This window comes from Pieris rapae, chromosome 18 (genome assembly GCF_905147795.1).
Source record: "Pieris rapae chromosome 18, ilPieRapa1.1, whole genome shotgun sequence".
In the NCBI taxonomy this organism is placed as follows: Eukaryota; Metazoa; Arthropoda; class Insecta; order Lepidoptera; family Pieridae; genus Pieris; species Pieris rapae.
In genome coordinates this window covers 2,007,601-2,027,014 of record NC_059526.1, presented here as the reverse complement: position 1 = coordinate 2,027,014, position 19,414 = coordinate 2,007,601, and the positions used below count along the sequence as shown (strand labels likewise).

At 35.4% G+C, this 19,414-nt stretch overlaps 2 protein-coding genes across 2 annotated transcripts in view; one reads left to right on the top strand and one right to left on the bottom strand.

The window, feature by feature from the left end:
- Window positions 1-4,326, top strand: part of LOC111004287 (zinc finger protein 628-like) — a 38,766-nt gene extending 34,440 nt beyond the window's left edge. Inside the window, exon 2 of the mRNA XM_045632207.1 lies at window positions 315-4,326. Within this exon, the coding sequence (XP_045488163.1) occupies window positions 331-2,154 (1,824 nt within the window). The 5' untranslated portion in view covers window positions 315-330 and the 3' untranslated portion in view covers window positions 2,155-4,326. The remainder of the gene's footprint in view (window positions 1-314) is intronic.
- A 5,092-nt stretch (window positions 4,327-9,418) lies between these two features.
- Window positions 9,419-17,784, bottom strand: LOC111004277 (phospholipid scramblase 2-like; the record flags this gene model as incomplete). Its single annotated transcript, XM_022275247.2, has 6 exons — window positions 17,668-17,784; window positions 16,429-16,616; window positions 15,753-15,894; window positions 14,935-15,046; window positions 10,087-10,222; window positions 9,419-9,509 (listed from the first exon to the last, which is right to left on the bottom strand). Coding segments are annotated over exons 1-6 (747 nt in total), but the record flags the coding sequence as incomplete, so codon positions are not given.
- Between the last annotated feature and the right edge of the window lie 1,630 nt (window positions 17,785-19,414).

The window sequence follows — 19,414 nt, the reverse complement described above, 5'->3', positions numbered from 1 at the left end:
CGACCCTCATCCCTGAGGACGTAGGTTCGATTCCGGCTGTGTACTTACATTCACTCAAACGGTGTAGAAAAATATAGTGAGGAATCTTTCTTTCTTTAAACCCAAATAGTCGACGGCGTGTGTGCACAGGAGGCTGTTAGATTGACAAATGATCATGAAACAGATACAGAAATCTGAGGCCAAAACCTAAAAGGGTTGTAGCGCCACAGATTTTATTTATTAACATACGTAAGATCTTTTAACGATAAACCAACATAATTCATACCTCCAAAAGTACCTAACTAGAAGTATAATTTGTCTCATATCAATTTCAGATGCGGCGGTGACGCCATGTCGGTAGCGCCGGCAGTGAAGCGCGAGCGCGACTGTGGCGGTCCTGGGGTCAGCGGCGGCGAGGGCGAAGGCGGTGGCAGTCCAGGTCGCAAGCGGCGCAAGCAAGCAGCGCCGGCACGAGCCCAACCTCCGCCAATCGATCTTCACGCAAAAATGGCCGACATATATAAAAGCGCGCTGGCTTTTGGTGAACTCACCCTGCCCACGTTTGATCCCCTTGCTGCCTTTCGTCTGCTACCTCGACACGACCCCCCCAGGATCTTCAACCCTGAAGCATACTGCGATCTGTGTTGTAAAGAATTCTGCAATAAGTACTTCTTAAAAACGCATCGAGCCAATAAACACGGTATTTACGATGGCGAGCCCCAAAATCATCCTGGATTTCAACCACAAATGCAGCAAACTTCACCTCCTCGACGTGCTTCAGATGAAGAATCTGGTGGAACACCACGCCGTCTAACACCTGACTCGGCGAGACGAGCCCGCGAATCTGCTTTCCAACCCGATGTACTTCGACGACTTGGCGTAACAAATCCAGAGGCATTTTGTGAAATTTGTTGCAAGGAGTATTGTAATAAATATTTTTTGCGTACTCATCGAGAGAGAAGACACGGAGTTCCTCCACTACGTTCACCTGCAATGGATACTTCACCCTTAGCAGGTACATCACCATCTATACCTATTTTACAGACATCGCCTCACATCGAAACTCCCCCGAGAGCGCTATCTCTACCGCCGCCGTTTGATAACGAAGATCCTCCTGAAGTAAAACAGGAGCGCGAGGATCGCGAAGAACTAGAAACTGTGTTACGAGAAAGTCAAACAAGCCCTCTAAATTTGATAGTCGAAGAGAGGGGAGCGGCGTCACCTGGGTCTGCAAGTGAAGAATTACGCAAGCTTCAAACTATGATATCACAACTAAATGAACTTGCAGCAGAGCGACTGGTAGATGAGCCTAACGAGGTACCTCGACCGCCTTCATCTTCTCCCCCGCCCCAGGATGAAAGGCGTGGCGGAGCAGGCTCGAGTTTTTGTGAGATATGCAACAAAGAGTTATGCAATAAGTATTTTATGCGAACACATATGCAACGTATGCATGGTATCTCGTTGGAAAGTGGGACGCAGTTAGGAGGTGTCACGTGTGATATTTGCCATAAGGAGTTGTGCAGTAAATATTTTTTGCGCGTACATAAACATAATACGCATGGCATTCCCGCTCCTCCCGCTCCCGCAAACGCCGCTCCCTCGGAGCCCTGTCCGCTATGTGCCCGGCGCTTCCGTGGACCACGTGCGCTCAGAGCTCATTTGCTAGCTGAACATGCTCCACCTGCTCGACCACCTCCACCGCCGCCCTTACCTCCGCGGCCGTTAGACCTCCTCGCACGCGACAAACCATACGCGTGCGCCTACTGCCCGTTCACTACCGACGTTCTCGCTTTTTTGTTTGCTCACGAGCGAGCACACATTCAACGCGCTAATGAACAACAAGAGAGTGGAGAAATGGAGCAGGAGGGTAGTGCTGAGCCGAGTGAAACTGGTGAAGTTGAGGCGGAAAATGACGGTGATGCATACTCTTGCTCAAGATGTGAGTTTCGTGCGGAGGGGTTTGCAGCACTCGAAGCCCATGTAAGGTCGACGCACGGCGGCGCAGGTGCGCTACTGGCGGTGCCACGAGCGCCACGTGCGCCCCTTACAATGCAACCCTTTGTGCTAGAGGAGGCGGGCGGCGCGCTGAGTCTCCTGCCGGCACTCGTGTTCTTGCCGGTGCGCCGCCGTGCTACTCGCCGTGCCACCGTCACGCTCACGCTAACGCCTGCCTAGTTCGTCGCGAGTAGACGGACGCAGTCCGTTATCAAGGTGCTGTCTGGGACGATAGTGCCTTGACGACGGATTGCAGTTTAGATGCGACGGTCCGACCCGCGCGCGTCCGCGTTCGTCGACTACATCGCTCGCGGACGCGCGCTCGATCGCCGAACTGTTGAACTACATTTAACGCTGTGTGCCTTCGAGCGATTGCCGAGAGATAGACGATCGTTCTTGAGGAGCTGTCCGCGGCCGCCGCCTGAGCGCCACAACGCGCGGCGGCCCCTGCTCTTTTTTGATTTAAATTCGTATATTGAGAATTATATTCACGGGTGATATATGAAACGTTGCCGCTTATGAATCGGTTTTATTATCTCCTCGACGTTGGGTCGGTCCGAGACGAGTTTATGAAACGTCGATTTCGATCAGGAGAAGAAATACACCCTAGGATAAGTTTATTTAAAGTTTAAACGATACGTATTCCGGTGAGTGCGTAATTACGATAGCGTCGTAGTACCGGTGCGATGTTGATCACTGATCGAGCTCCTCGCGGGCACAGGAACACCCGGGCGAGCCCCGACAGCCACCGGCCGCCGAGCGCGCCTTCATGTTGTACGCTACATCACGTTGGATTTCGATTTGCGACACGACAGCGCGCCGCGGTCAGATCTCACCCACAGTACAAACCAGGTGCCACACACACGTACTGCGACAACCGTTCTACCTCACGTTAGTTTCTAAGCTGTTATTGTATAAATATATTTTGGAGTTAAAGTACAAAGTAAACTTATCGCCGCGGACGGAGGCCGCTCATGTTAGCTATATATTGTTGTCTAGAAGTGAGTAATGCACAAAGATACGTACTATTGGGCAGTGATCAACATTAAACGTAATTTAGTATAAACTCTGTTTAGATGTGGTGTGGCTCGGCCAAGCGGTTTTGTTGTGTAACACATCAGTAATACGGGTCATTGTTTTGGGGAGGCGAGCTCAGCTCTGCCTACCTCGTAGTCGTCGGTCGAGCCTTATTTTAAATTTATTTCTATTGTAATTTATTACTTACTCTGTTATTGCAGCGTTTGGATATCTCTCTTATGGTAGATAAACGTCATAATTCAAATAAAGGAAAAAAAAAACGGTTAAAACAAGTTATCGCTAAACCAATAGGTTTCCAAAATAACGATAAAGACACGAATACTGAATCTTTTCTAATTTCATAATTTATCGTAAAAGAGATATCCAAACAGTTACTTGTTCAGAAATATATTCAAAAACCAATTTTGAAAACAGGTTTATTTATATTATTTAGTAGATCATTGTGAAGGATAGCTTGTACAAACCATGCAGCTTCTAAAAAAAGTTCCTATGTATGTACGTAAGATGTAATTTAATTAAATAGAGAGGTCGACTGCGGAACGGCTGCGAAGAGAAGGCTTCCTGACGATTTACATGACGGTCAGGTTGTCCCACAGTTTATTGTACTCGTCATTTAGTATGAATTTTGTGTCATTCAAGAAAACATCTTTTATATTCAACACCAGATACGGTAGCAACGGTAAGGATTGTTCGCGTTGCTACAATCAACTAAGTTTTCTAGTAAGAATGACGCAAACAAATACAATTAAATGTTCCTAAACAAGTTCCTTTGCCAACACTAAACGTTCTTCGGTATTTTGAACCTTCCTAACAGTCTTCCTATAGACAAAACTCGCTTCGGAGCCGGAACGCAGTCGCGCAATACAACAAATTATATTAATAATGTTTTAAATAATAACAAATTAAAAAGTACGCGTGGTTACGATCTCTATAGGTGTCCGAACTTTTGTTGGGGTGCGTAGAACCATATTTGGAGACGCGATTTTTACTGTTAAAAAGTTCGTATGGCCACAGAGATCGCTATATGTAGTGAAAATGATGTTGTGTTCAATCGCTTGCGTTGTACCTCGAGTGGATGACCAATATAGTTTAATTAAAAGTACAAATTGATTAAGAATTACAGCGGCGTCTGGTGATAGACAATTACAGTACAAATTAATGTTAAGCGTAGATACAGGAATACAACAGTTGTTTAGATGTAATTATTTCACTCGGGTACAGCGCTTTCACATACAGTCGCACTTTTTAGATCTTATAATTAATATATTCCATTCAAATACAAAAAAAATATAGTTTTCTAATAATGGAAAATCAATAAATTTACTATTGATAACGGCAGGTAATAGTATATATTAATTAAGCAATTTATTTTATTAAATCATATTTAAAGTGTTTAGTATGAATACCAAAGATCTCGAAGTCATATATTTAAATAGATATAAATTGTTCAATCTTATCATTATTGAATTATACAGATGTTAATTATTAAAATACGAATCAATTATGATGATAGTTGAACGATGACATTTCTATTAAATTTAGTTGTAATGTGTTTCTAGCCCTATTTTTAAGTTTGTGCGACTGTATATAATGGTATTTACTTTCAAAGAAATCTGTGTTATTTCTAGTCAAATTATTTTATGTATTTTCCAATTTTATCGATATGGACTGAAGATCTTAAATGAATAAACGATATTTTCATACAGATTTCCTAATCTTCCAAACATGCGTCCGTATTGGTAATATTAAATATAAAGAGAATTATATCCAGGCCTGGCGGGCCTAATCTTAAACTGTGCTTGTTACGCAATATTTGGTGTTGTCCTGGTGGATTTAGCGTGCGATCTGATGCATGAGTTTCAATCCGACTATGCACCAATGGACTCTGTGTTCATAACATTCGCTCTAACAGTGAAGGAAAACATCGTAAGGAAACTGGAATGCCTTAGACCCAAAACGTCGACGACGTGTGACAAATGATAATGAAACAGATACAGAAATATGAGGCCCAGATTGTATTGCCACTGATTAATTTATTATTCAAACTATTTAAACTAAAACACTGATACCTATTTCATACTATAAGACGTATTTGTTTAACTCGAATAGTTATCAGCAGTTTAGCTTTTATGTAATCCAAAAGATAAACAATGTTTATTTAATGTCTAAATCTGTATTTATATGAATCAATGTTAGCAAAATAAATTTTAGTAATATACAATAATAATACTACTCAAAGTATTATACATACAGTTATTTATAAGCCAAATATTGCGTATCAAAGTACCGTCGGTATATGTTCCTAGATCCGTCTGTTTGTTGTTTGTTTTCAATACTACGAAACATTTCTACCGTATTCAATAAATTAAATATACAAATAGTTGTGTTTTTCAATTGTTATGAATGTCCTTGCCCAAAGACGCACTATGTTTTCTGTTGCGACACCGCCCACATTCACATAATTTTGTGGCCATAGGTCAGAATATGATTGGAGAAATAAAAAAACTTATCATTGTCTCATCTATGACCCCTGAATTAATCGTTTGAGTCGCTTCTGCAGCACTGCTGCCATGGTGGAACTCGCACGCGGAAATAACGCGATATTTCATTTTTTTTTTGTTTTATACATAGAGTGACGCAAAGAAAAAAAATAAACTGGAATATAAAATTATACATGTTTGACGAAAAAAAAAATGCACAAGTGAATAGCTGTAAGAAATTTTATTTGGGATTCCTAACCAAAGGCCTTTGAAGGAGATATTTGAATTCAAAGTAAGACAAAACGTCAATTTATGATGGATTAACTTGAACGCAAAAGAAACCATGTTTTAGGATACTCTTACGTCATACAGAGTCATATACCGGAATACAATGAAGTCGCGATAAGCAGAGATGTTACTGATGTAATGGAAAAAAAATAGATTGACTTAATTGATTTCAGTTATTAGTATCAAATGAAGACTATTAAATAAGACATATTCTCCGTCTAGTATGATCACAAAAAAATCTATTTGAAAATTTTATATTACTATTAATTGCTTAATATAATAATTATTATTTATTTATTTTTCTCCCATATAACATTTACAACAATAAATAAGATTACATTTGTGACGGTATTGGGAGACTGGTTTCCAAACTAAGTAAGAATCTGTGATATTTATAACCAGGCTTCCATTCCATAGCAAAGTCATATTGAGTAGTTACAAAAATTACATACATAAAATGGGTAGGCAAACAAATTTAACGTTTTAATGAGGAAAGAACAACAAAAAAATTGTTTAATAATAAAAAATTAGGGGCACTACAATATTTTTAAGCCTATGCCTAGAATTTCTGTAGGTATGTGTTCCATGAACATTTGTAAATCTAATAGTAGGTGATCAGCCCTGAGCAGTTTTCTGTGTTTAAGGTAAGTCGCTTTCCTTTGGTTTTGGTTGGTTGTTTGGGTAAATGTAAAAAGCGCTCATAGAAAGAAAGTCCATTGGTACAGCCGAGGATCAAACGTACGACCTCAAGGATGAGAGTCGCAAGTTGAAACAATTAGGCAACACTGCAATGTCGGGTTACACGATTAAATAATCCACAACTACTAAAACAGTATTATAATCCCAATACATAATTACAATATAGAACACAAAGTTGGACTTGACGTTCCCGCCAAAAAATACTCTTAATTAAAGATTATATCCGCGTCAACTGTCGGCTTTAGATTAATAAAAAAAATACAAAAAATCCCTGTTTTATTAAAAAAGCGACACCCATTAAAAATCCGAGGGTGCTTTGTAGTGCATCTGTCAAATGTTTTATAGGAAAACTACAAAAAGGGAGGAATTGTTGAAAAATGGGTTAAATGATGAAAAAATTGCAAAACATTGTAACACGAGGGTTAAACCCGTGACGATGTCAACATTACGTCAACTTAACCCTGGCCATAGGCCGATACGGTATGTTTTTAATTTAGGATTTTTATTGCTACATATGAAATAAATACTGGGCTAAGTAATGGGATGCGTCGCTTGTATTTATATAATTTTGATAAATATTTTTGTCACATCAGATAGTAAAGTTAACTGGAGAATTAAAGATTTATTTACTATTGTTTATAAATGGATTTTACTCAACAAAATTAAAACGTAAAAATTCAGGATTATTTTATACTAAACGTGAAAATAGCGTCGTCGAGTGGATGACTGCAATGTGTATAGAATTTTAATATAATATATGCTCTTCATCATACAACACGAACACAATTTAAATTAATGTATTTGTATGTTGTGTCCTGTATGAATTTAAATATAATGTTGTGTTTGACTAGAAGCTCAAAAGATTTTTACGTAATTGTAAACAAATGAATAATAGCATAAGAATTCGTGTCACATAAGGAAAGACTTTGCGGTAGGCGTATAACAATAATTAGTATTCAATAATTAATCATTTAATGTTTATTATATGCATGTATTTACGCCGTAAAATATATTAAATTAGTAATTAGTCATTGCATTAACTAGAAGAAATGTTTATCCTTGATGATATATGACAGCATGCACAAACAATGTTTATATATTATATACACGAAAATACAATATAAATATTTTAATAAACAAATTAAGTTTAGTGCACATACTAATCGTATAACTTCCTTCTTATTATCAAGTTAAATAAAACATATCCGAATTATTACATAATATAAATATTTCATGATATAAATGTACTCATTATTAAATTTGTCATTTTATACTGTACGGCGAGGGAAGTTTTAAATAAAATAAATATAATTTATTACTACATTTAAACAGTCACTCACTCACAAAGGAACTACTTCTAATTAGTTTATAAAAATATTATATATTTTCAATTAAACATATTATAAAATTATAACACTCGTGTAACAATAGAAATAAGCGAATATTGAAATGTTAATTGCTATAAAACAAATAACAGTCGAAGAGAGTGCCTACGTCTCGGGGCGTAACTGGACTCGTAATAGTGTAATGGATTTTTAATTACCAGAAACAATTTTCCAAAGAAACATTTTCTTTAAGCAATGTTAATGAAATGCTGTTTAAAATAATAGCTACAGCTTTTTGATGGCGACCAACTAAACTAAAAAAACCTGAGCAAGAAAAAGAAACATAAGTATGACCTCCTACATAAACAGTAAGGTCACAATCTCGGCCAAGAATGATCTTAGGGCGAATATGAAAGACGCGAAGTTTAATATTCATTGCATCTATATACAATTGATTAATAATGTTTAGTGTCAGTGATGAGGTTCCAATGACGCATTCTGTGTAAAAAGTTATGAAACCACAGAGCTGATTAAAGGTATATTAAGCTCATGCGGTTATATTATCTGTATTACGTACATTTCGACGCAAATTCATGGCTGAAATCTTCATACGTATCACATCGTCTAAATTATGATTAATTGTTATTAAAAAGGACGATACAACTGTGTACATAATGTATATATAAAGGATATATTAAATGATAAATCACGTACTAAATTTAAACAATATGTAATCAATCACGGAAATAATTTCACAATCTTGACATTCTCACCCTTACTTTTTATTACAAAAACATCCATTTTGCCTTTTTTTAGCAAAAGTTCAATTTTATAAATTCGTTACGAGAATCTCTAAATCATTTCTAAACAACTTTTATTAACCCCTTGCTTAAGCGTGTCAGACGCGCGACGAAAAAACTAAAAAAAAAACTTAATTCTCCAAATACACAGTGACCTACATTCATTTGAACCCCGTTTCCTGATTTTTGTAAAAACTCCCCCTTTATTACAACTTTTTATATTTAATTGAATTCAATCCTTTGGAAAAGGGTTCAATAAACCGACATTAGCTTTTTATCTGTGGCGGGATTTTTTTGACGGCTAGCTGTCATTGTCGCGCGCGAAAATTATACGTTTTGTCAAAATTTCGCGCCATTTACCACGGCCATCTGCCGGGGAGAAAAAAGTTTTTAATACAATGCAAATAGGGGTGCAGGACATTAATTTTTAAGGGAATCGATGTTTTTCGATAAAATAGGGAAATGCATTTAAAGTATAACGACATTGTCCCCTTATTTTAATATTAATGTCCGGTACTAAAGGGGATTCAATGTAAGCAATACATTCATATTTGCAAAGATTAATAATTTTGTAAGTAAATAGCTTCTTTTGCTTCCATGTGTTTTAATTACATTATAGGTATGCTTTATTTTAATGAAATATTACAGTATTTACAATATCAAAAATAATTGATAAAATAAAATAGTAATAAATAAAACAGTAATAAAATAAAATTTTAGCCCCTAAGAAAAACTTTAGCCCCTGTGTACTTTTAGCTAAATGTAAAAAAAAATTAACAATAGGACAAGACAATAATTTATTACAAAATTATCCATCATAATACATATATTCAATTAACAAAGTCGCAGCAAGCAATAGTGCTTTATCTTCTACGTCGAGATGTCTTTCGAAAGCGACGCCATACCTAAAAATAGTTTTTAGTTACACTCAATCATCATATGGCGATACTCGGAGACATTTATTAAAATGCAACGCTGTGGTCAGCAACGATGCATCATGAGCGGACTATGTATTTTCAGCGGTTTCTGTCCAGCGCCTCTCTTATAACAGTGTATACAGCTAATCAGAAATTTTGCCGAGTCGCACCGCTCTTAATAAATGTATGCCTAAATAGGTAAGGGTTGGCCAAGTGGCTACAGCGTGCGACTCGCATCCCTGAGGGCGCAGGTTCGATCCCCGACTCTTTCTCTATAAACAATCGACTTTTTCTCTGTGTTTTATTTTACAATTGAATTGTAAAAAAACCTATAAACGTCGAAGGCTGATTACCTACTTGCCTATTAGATTGCCTATACCAGCGTCACTGATTTTTATTTTTTAAATTTGTATGAGTTTGTTTTGTCGCGTTTATTTATTTGCAAACTGGTAGGAGCGATAGGGATACAAAAATTAACAGGTGGAGACATACGTAAACAAATGAAAGTTACTTTTGCTATTTCTAGTATTATAAAAGTCATTCTGTTCTGCTCTCGAAAATTTACCTATCTTGAAGTGGGGCGAAAAACATAGCATGCAGAAGTCCTTGCCAACGCTTGCAGGAGCTACCGACGTGAGTCCCGTCCATCTTCTGAATCCTGAATTGCAAGTCTTGAAAGAAGCTTATCGTTATACGCGGTCCTGTAATATTTTTATTTCAACTGATCTCAAATGTATCAAATTTGTAGGTTAGATTTACGAAACTTATGAATAGATAAATATAAAACCTATTTAGTAAATGCGCCGTTTTAAGCGATTTCATCTAATTGGTAAACTGTAATCACAGGTTATGCTGCGTTTAATTGTCACATCAGTGGACAATTGCGGCTATGTGTGGACCTAAACCAAAAAAGCACAGTACAGTAATTATAAACTAAATTAGATATTTGTTTACTAAAGAAAATAAGCTACCGATAACTCCAATGCGTTACTTATTTAGATTAATATAGACGAGATATGTTGCATTTGGCTCGTAATACATCACATACAATATACATATATACTACATACATATATGTAGAAAAAAACCCAACACTAAACAGTAATAGAGTAAAATCTTTACAGACTATTTCTTAAACTGAACATGAAGAAAACCATTTGCCAGTAAAAAAATTTAAAGACTGTTATTTTTTCTTATAGAACAGGGGGCAAACGGGCAGGAGGCTCATCTGGTGATTACCGCCGCCATTGAGAGTGTCTCAATGCCAGAGGGCTAGCGAGTGCGTTGCCGGCCTTTTAAGAATTTCTTCGCTCTTTTCTTGAAGGACCCTAAGTCGAATTGATGCGGAAATTCTTTAGTTTTGTTTGGTTCCACAAACTGGTGGTGCGCGGCAGAAACTGCCTAGAAAAACGCTCTTTTGTGGAACGTTCCGTTGCGTTTTAATCTATGCAGCTATTTTTTCCATACATTGTCATGTGTGCCCTTTTTTAGGTTTCGTTGACGGTATGAATAGTCGGTTGATATCGCCTCAGAACATCAAGTAGATTGACGCATGGGCACTGGAGCACTGCCGGATAGTTTTCCTTTCCACGTACCTTTTTAGATGGTTTACCTATTATTTGCTACAATCAGTACGATGCAGTCACACCCTGAAACGCGCCATCAAATTTATATGACAGCTTTTATAAGTCAAACTAATCGAATTTTTAGTTGGTTTAGCTTGGTTGGCGAGACAGTGGTCTGTGAAATGTGTGTTTAAAATTTATATGTATTACAGGAGTAACTGTATAGTATATGTAATGTATGTATGAGCAAGTTGCACTAGACGACTAAATATATGAGAGGGATGAGACGTAATAATCTAACAACTCTATGGATCCTAAGCCCTACAGATATACCCTAACACATAAATAGTGAATATATAAATAAGTATGAGATGCCTGCAACAAGAGACCTAAGACAACAGACGGAGCCCTACGGGTAGGATCAAATGTTCGAGGTGGTGGGATTATACCAATGGGCAGGCTCATCACGATAATTAAGGGCTTGAAAAAGCCTTCCACTTTGAGAGGAAACGACAAATGAATAAATCTAGAGTGTACCAAGAATATACATGACTCATATTACCTCAAATATATTTGTCATATTGATAGTAAGCAATATTCCTTGTATATATCCTTAAATGATAAGTTCTTCTGACTAATATTACACGCCTACTCACTCGTTCGCTTTGAATACAATTGAAATTACTTATTTGTATTTGGTATTTTTCCTAACCGACTTCCAATTCAAGCATATTTATTGGATATATGAATATCGACGAACATAATTCTTTTCGGTTGACAATAGGTCTTTTGTTAAGTTGGCTGGTCTTATTTATAGATTAAAATTGGACGCCAATCTAGAATATGATCTATTTCTTCTGAATTGATTCAAAAGTTTGTTGCTTTTTGAAGCAACACCTATACACAAGGAAATGGAAGTGATGTGCTACCATAAAACTAAGAATATTGATGACTCATATCATAAAACTAAGAATAATGAAATTATACATACATGAAAATTCTTTAGATATATAATATATGTGAAATCGTCTTTTATGATAATATTTTAATATGAAATGGTGCTTTATAGTGACAAGAAAAATAGAAACAATCTCGTTCGTTTCGGTGAAACTGCAGAATACAAATTTAATTATAATTTTACACAAAATACAGTTGTCCTTATATTGAAATAAATATAACATTTTTTAAACAGCGAAACAAACCTACTGTAGTGGGGTTTCTTTTTCTTAGGAAGCTAAATGCTAAATCGTTACATGGTAAACACTAAATTAATGATGTTTATTGATTTATTTGAATTAATGATATATAATATATGTGTAAAGGTTACTACACAGTTAATGACTACCTAGAAGATAAAAACGCTTGGCAATAGGTCTAATTAAATTGTTATAATATGCTTTGTTCTCTTGAAGTGTTGTGAATGTAATGTAATGTAATGGAATGTAATGTAATGGTGAATGTGGTAAATCACAGAACAGATTGTATTTTATTTTTACTTATGTAACTTAAATGACGTTGTGGTTTATGACATTTTCTTTTGAATTATTGTATGTAAAGGGAGGATAAACTTGCTGAGTTTCTTGCCCGTTCTTCTCAGAACAAGACCTCCTGGTAGTCTTGCGAACGGATGGCGTAGTTTTGCTCTTTCGCGAATTTTGTAAACGTTTTTGACATTCACAAGCATGCCTTAGGTCGCATCTGGACTGAATAAATGAATTTTGATTTTGATTTTTTTTTTGAATACATTTTTCACTTACTTCTTAACACGCTCCTTATACTTATAACAAAAGGGTTAATAAACACACGTTTAAAAAAGTGTGTTAGTGACAAATAAGAAGAACACCAATAATAAGACTCGTAGTTGTGCATTATTTCATGTTCTTCACATCAACACCGACTATAGTAGGGGAGCCCAAGAGGGGATTTCGGGATTTACTCAAGCGCGGCAGATTAATATACAGGGGGATACCTTGTACCCGGTTAAGTACCTCCACCAAATATGAGGCCCATATATAAGGCCGCCCGTGAAGGATACAGGATCAGATTAGTAAAAAAAAATTGATCATCAGACATTCTCGAGCGCGTCAGATTAAGGTAGTGTGAGTTAATTACATCCTAAAAAGTGTATATTCCACTAATCTGACAATTTGAGAGTGACGTAAAGAAAGGGGAGGGCAGCAAAGTTGTAAAAAAAAAACGTCATCTTGACATTCTCGAGCGTAGCTAATTTTTTTTTTATTTTGAATGAAATAATTCAAGAATATTGAAAAATATATAATCTGACGATTTCCGCAAGCCGAAATAACAAAATTTCGTCGATAAAGTTCGTGCGATAAACGCGTGCAGCTGCGTGATGCCTACATTTCCTTCTCCGCGTTTCCCTCAAAATTAGATTTCATGTGAATTTGAACCGATGGGGACCGATAGATTTTGAGAAATTTTGAAAAATCTAATAAAATAACAATTTGTTTTTTTGAAAGTGTTTTTTTGCAAAAACTTTTAAACGGCTTTATCCATCAACTTCAAAAAACTAATCCATCTTTAAGCTTGAAAAACGACGTCGATCGCCACCAAACTGGTGAAAATCGGTTGATTCGTTCGAGAGATATCGTGAACGAAAGAAAACCGAAAAAAGTGTTTCTATCACATAACTTCGACATTTCATATCGGATTATCGTTTTTGATGAAATTAAATAATTAGAGCTTAAAAAATGCGTCGATCGCCGTCAACCGCGGGAAAATTGCTTGATCCATTCAAAAGTTATTGGGGTTTGAAAATTTCAAAAATAGTGTTCTATGAAACTTCTATCAGACTTTCGAGCTGGGAGAACTCAAAAGCATAGAAATATTATTTCTTTGAACTCAGCGAGCTCATAAGTACAATTTTAAGCGCCCAGGAATGGAATTGCAGGCATGGCCTTTAGGGTGAACCGTTTTTCTAATATTTTTTTTGTCAGATCAGGCAAATCCCTCTAGATAATCGTCAGATTATGAGACAGTACGTTTAGAATATGAATCTGAACCATATATATCTTAATCTGACGCGCTCGAGTATTTCAAAATGGCGATTTTTTTTTGCACATTATAATAATGGCTGCGAGTTTGCGTCAGCTCGAAATCGTCAGATTATTGAATGAGAGCTTTTTTTTTGGTGCACTTAACACCCCCTTAGAAAACCTGACGCGCTCGATTAAATTTTTTTTTTTTAATTTTTAACCCTTACATACAACCACCCCCATCATTCAAATGATCAGATTAACATACGTACATTATTAAAAATACGTAGGACATTGATGCTATCAATATCTGACGCGCTCGAGTATGTCCATGCAACAGTTTTTTTTTACATATTTAAACATCTATAGCCGCTTTCCCCACCGATGAAAAGGTATATATCATATAACATTTTTTTCTTCTTATCATCTAAGCTTTGCAACCCAATAGGTCTCCACGACGCTCGAGTAAATCCCCATTTAGCATCGTGGGCTCCCCTACCACTATGACAAATTAAAAAAAAAAGTATTGTATCGCGCAGCCTGGACATATCAACGACCAATATTTAAGCCTTGACTTGTTTAAGCTATCGCGGAATATGGTTAAAAGGTGTATTTATAGGATCGCAAAATGACCTGTATTATCAGCATACCCCATACACACCTTCACGTAGATACCCTCACTTTTATACTTCAACACAGCCAAAGTAATACTTAAATGTATTGATTTTTTAATTTTTCCTTTTGGTAAATGTATATAAGTATAATGTATTTCATCTTTGGCTATTTTTTGTTTAATTGTTTGTTTTTATATTAATTTTGTTTTATGTAGGATTTTGAAATAAATAAACAGACCTTGTATCCAAAACACCGCATCGCCATTTTGTTTTCGAACGAGGTATATCGGCCTAACTGGTGCCCACTGTTGTTCAATACTTCCGATTTTTCTTCCGGGAGGAGAAAATACCTAAAATACAGTATATACATATGCATACCTAGAGTAACGGGACTTCTAAATCATTTACTACAGTTTTATAATTATCACTTCCATTAGTAGAGATGCCAACAGAAACCCCGATGGAAATATTAAATATGTGTACCACATGATCCTAATGTAAAGAAACCATTTATTTTTTGACGGGACATAGATTTAATTTTCGACAATCAATAATCAATAGTCAAGTACATCAATATTTTTTGTATAGAGATGGTGATTGGTGACGATTTTAAATAAGAATGAAACTCATGGCACTTTTTTTTTAATTCTGCTGCTTAAATTTTCGCTTAGTTTCTGAAAACGGGACAATTTTGCGTCCCATGGTTCATTTCGGGGAATCGTAATTAGAAAGAGGGAGAGTCCCGTTCAATATAGGACATCTGATCTAGTTATATTAAGGTCATAGTGATCCTAAGACTGCAGCGCCATAATAAAAGAGTACTTCCCTTTTTATCAAAATTGCATATAAAATCGTCAGGATCTGAATCGCTATTGATGATAAACAAACATAATAAGGGCCTACATTTTTATTATTTCCAATAAAAATAACTGAAATCTTCCTAAATCTTCCTTTATTAATGAAAAATCGACTTAGTGTGCGCCAACCAGAAACAGTAATCGTTCGATAAAAACCTTATACAGCAATAGTAAAATTTTATAACATATCCATTCGCACCTGTATGTTCTGTAACTGGCAAGGGAATATTCTAGAAGTACAGGCGTAGGGACGGCTAATCCTCATCACCTCTTCTGAGGAGCTGTTAAAGACCCGTAGTTGTAGTGGACGCAGGCCGTAGCATAGGTAGCCAACCCACCAGCTGGGAATAACCAACCAGAATAATAGAATATCATGGCAGAATATAAAGCTGTGTTGGCCTAGTGGCTTCAGCCTACGATTCTCATCACTGAGATCGTAGGTTCGATCCCCGGCTGTGCACCAATGGAAGCTTTTTCTACGTCCACATTTAACATTCGCTCGAATAAAGGTGATCGTGAGGAAACCGGCTTGCCTTAGGCTGAAAACGTTGACGGCATGTCAGACACAGATAGTCTAGTCAACAAGTTCAAAAAAAAATTGCGATAAAGGTCCTAAAGATATGAGCGATGGCTCATTCGATTCGGAATCACCTCTAGAAAAATGTTTTTGGAAGGATTTTGGTGCAGGTTAAAATTTTTAATTGTTTTTAACAAAATAAGAACTTTTGAAAAATTAAAAAAAATATTTCCGATTCCGCATAATAATTTTTAATAATAATAATTTAATAATAATACCTGTTTATTAAGATTTTTTTATCAAGATAAAAAAAACCAAGACCCGAAATCCAACGTTAAAAGTTATAAGGCTTGTATACCTATTTTCCTCTTCAATCGTATAGACGAGGTTACGGTCTGGTGTCCTGACAGAAAAGCGATTCTTCTTGCCTCTCAAAAAGAGCACAGCTTTTACTCGAAGACGTTTTGTGATGAATAAACGGTCGACTTCAGCCAAATCGCAGAGTAGATTTTCATTTGGTGTTTCTTCGGTGACTTCTGGCTCTATCTGTTTACAAATTAATAATTATAATATCTGTGTTGTCCATTAGTTTTATAGGCTTGGCGGACACAGGTCTAACTCATACCTAGCGATGTTTACATCTTATCTTATCTTATATCTTTAAACGAGCAATTCTTGTATATATATATATATATAATTGGAATCTCGAGATCGGCGCCAACGATTTTCATGTAATTTAGTATACGGGGGGTTTCGGGGGCGATAAATCGATCTAGCTAGGAATAAATGATAGAAAATAACAAAAAGGTGGTGTTTGAGTAGTCCCAATTTAAACTGAAAAATGAATCTTCCTGACCTCTATCGGTGAATAGTAATACTATTTTTTTAAATTGTTTTATTATTTTATTTATTATAAAAAAATAAAAATACCGACCAAAGCTCGGCCATCCAGGTACTGTATATCTATCAGGGGAGCGGCAACTTTGTGAACGGATAATTAAAAATTTTAAATGACACAATAACATAAAATACTTTCTTATTCTCACTTTACGACTATTTAAAGCATCTAAGAAATCTAGACCTGAATGTTATTGCAAGAATTGTATTATTTACAATTAGTTTAAAAGTTTTAGGTTTTTTATTTTGTTTTGTTTTATTGTGTTTTAAGTTTATTTTTATATTATTAAGTTTTCTATTATATTCAGCTACTGTAAAAATAAGAAATAAATATATGTTTTATCTTTTCTCATAATGGTTGCCTGGAACAGATTGCTCGCAAGCGTTAAGGCCGTCAGTGTATTTAATAATGACCATTATAATTCTGTACATGTGTATAGTTAATAAATAAACTAAATTAATTACTCTTACTTTTGTTGCAATATTATTAAATCACATTTGTAACTGTCTCATTTATATCACTATGTTTGTATGCAGACCATGACTTCAAATACCGCAGTAAAATATGCTTTAAAAATTTCCCAATAATTTCATTTACATCCAAATCCTAGTATATAACGAAATCTTTAGGGTTTTAGGCATCCTATAATACGTTGAAATCCTCTAGGCTATATCTTATTCGTTGTAAAGAAGGACTTACCTGAGTCTGTGGCGATTCAACAAGATCCTTTAAAAGTTCTGTATTAGGTTCGATTAGGGCGGGTATAGGCGTCGTCATAATATATAAAAATTAAAATTAAACTAAATCAAAACATATTAACTTGACGCTGTCATGTATATAATGCCAAAGAGTATATTTTATACTATTATTGTTGAGTTCGACTGTAACAGATAAGAACTGAAGTTGAAAAGAAGATCATTCAAGTATAATATGTCCGGACCGGATACCTGTCGAGAAGAGGTCTAAAACTTGGCGTTGCGTAGAGATGTGGGGATCTTCTGGTGCATTTTTTTCTATTTCTAATTACAATAAAATAATACACAGCTTAGAGTTTATTTATAATTTTTTTTCTTACTATCCTATGTATCCTGTATCCTAGCTACCTTCACTACTGTCGATCGGGACAGCTTTTTTATAACCCTCTCTGTTCATGGCCTTGGCTTGCCCCATTCGCTTGCGGAGTGCTCCATACGCTTAGTGGATTGATGAAATAAAAACGGTGCTACCGTTTCTTTTTTTTTTGGGAGCCCTCCATGTCTCTAAAATCACCACTTATCTGTGGACGTTGCTATAAGCCTCGCCACTTGCCACTTCTAATGACACGCTTTCTTTGTAATAAATAATTAAGAACATAAGCCTAATATATATTGGTTATTTATTTATAATTTGTCCTTCAACAAAAGCAGTGCCTATGCTTTAACAAAATCAAGGAATTTTAAATTATAAAGCGTTTTACCAAATCTTTAAAGAAATGAATAAGAAATGTTATTAAGTACACTATTCCAGAGTATCTGACCGATAGGCTTTAATTTCTTTATAAAAGTTAAGTAAATTCTCCTTTTCGCATGTGAAGCCATAGCAAGTACATCACATGAATAATATATCTTGTAAGAGTAGCAATGTATAAGAATAGAATTAACTATGTTCTAGTAGTATGCCGTCTCACAATATTGCTGTGCCTCATCAATGTTCTTATTGTAATAAATTATAACGTGTCACGTATAAAATATTAACATAAGGAATGCAGTAAAGATTTGAGATTGAGTTTGAGTTAATTTTTAAATGAAAATTCTCTAAGAGTTTTATTTTAATTGTTACAATAATTTAATTAATTTTTTTAATTAATAAATTTTGCACGTTAATACTATTGCGTAAACGTAACAAAAATATATTTTTAATATTGTTCTACAGTTTAATATTCAAACAGTTGTGCAGTTGCAAAAAGTTGAAATATGCATTAATTTTCTATGCAACATTTTTTTTTGTTTTCACCCTCTGGTCATAAAATACGCTTTGTGAAAGGCGACCCATGCAAATATATTATTATTAACGGGACTTTATTTAAATTTGTGGAAAAAACGCAAAATGTATCGCTTTTATCAATCGAATCCTGCAATATACTCCAATTACAATAGACTAGAGTAACCATATTGTTGTAAATTATCGCCTTTTGCTTTAAATTTTTTCATGATAAAATCAAAACATGACTTATTTATTTAATTATAAGTAATCCTACAGATTTAACATTTGGATATAATAAGACAATACAGAAAGCCAACACTGAATACATCACAATAAATATATATGAAAAGAAAAAAGAAAGTACATTAATAGACAAAGATACAATTAAAAAATGACTAAAGAAAATTTAAATTTAAAATTTGAAACAATATTATATATAATACTTAGAATTTAAAAACAGGGTTTTTCCGCTAATATACCTATA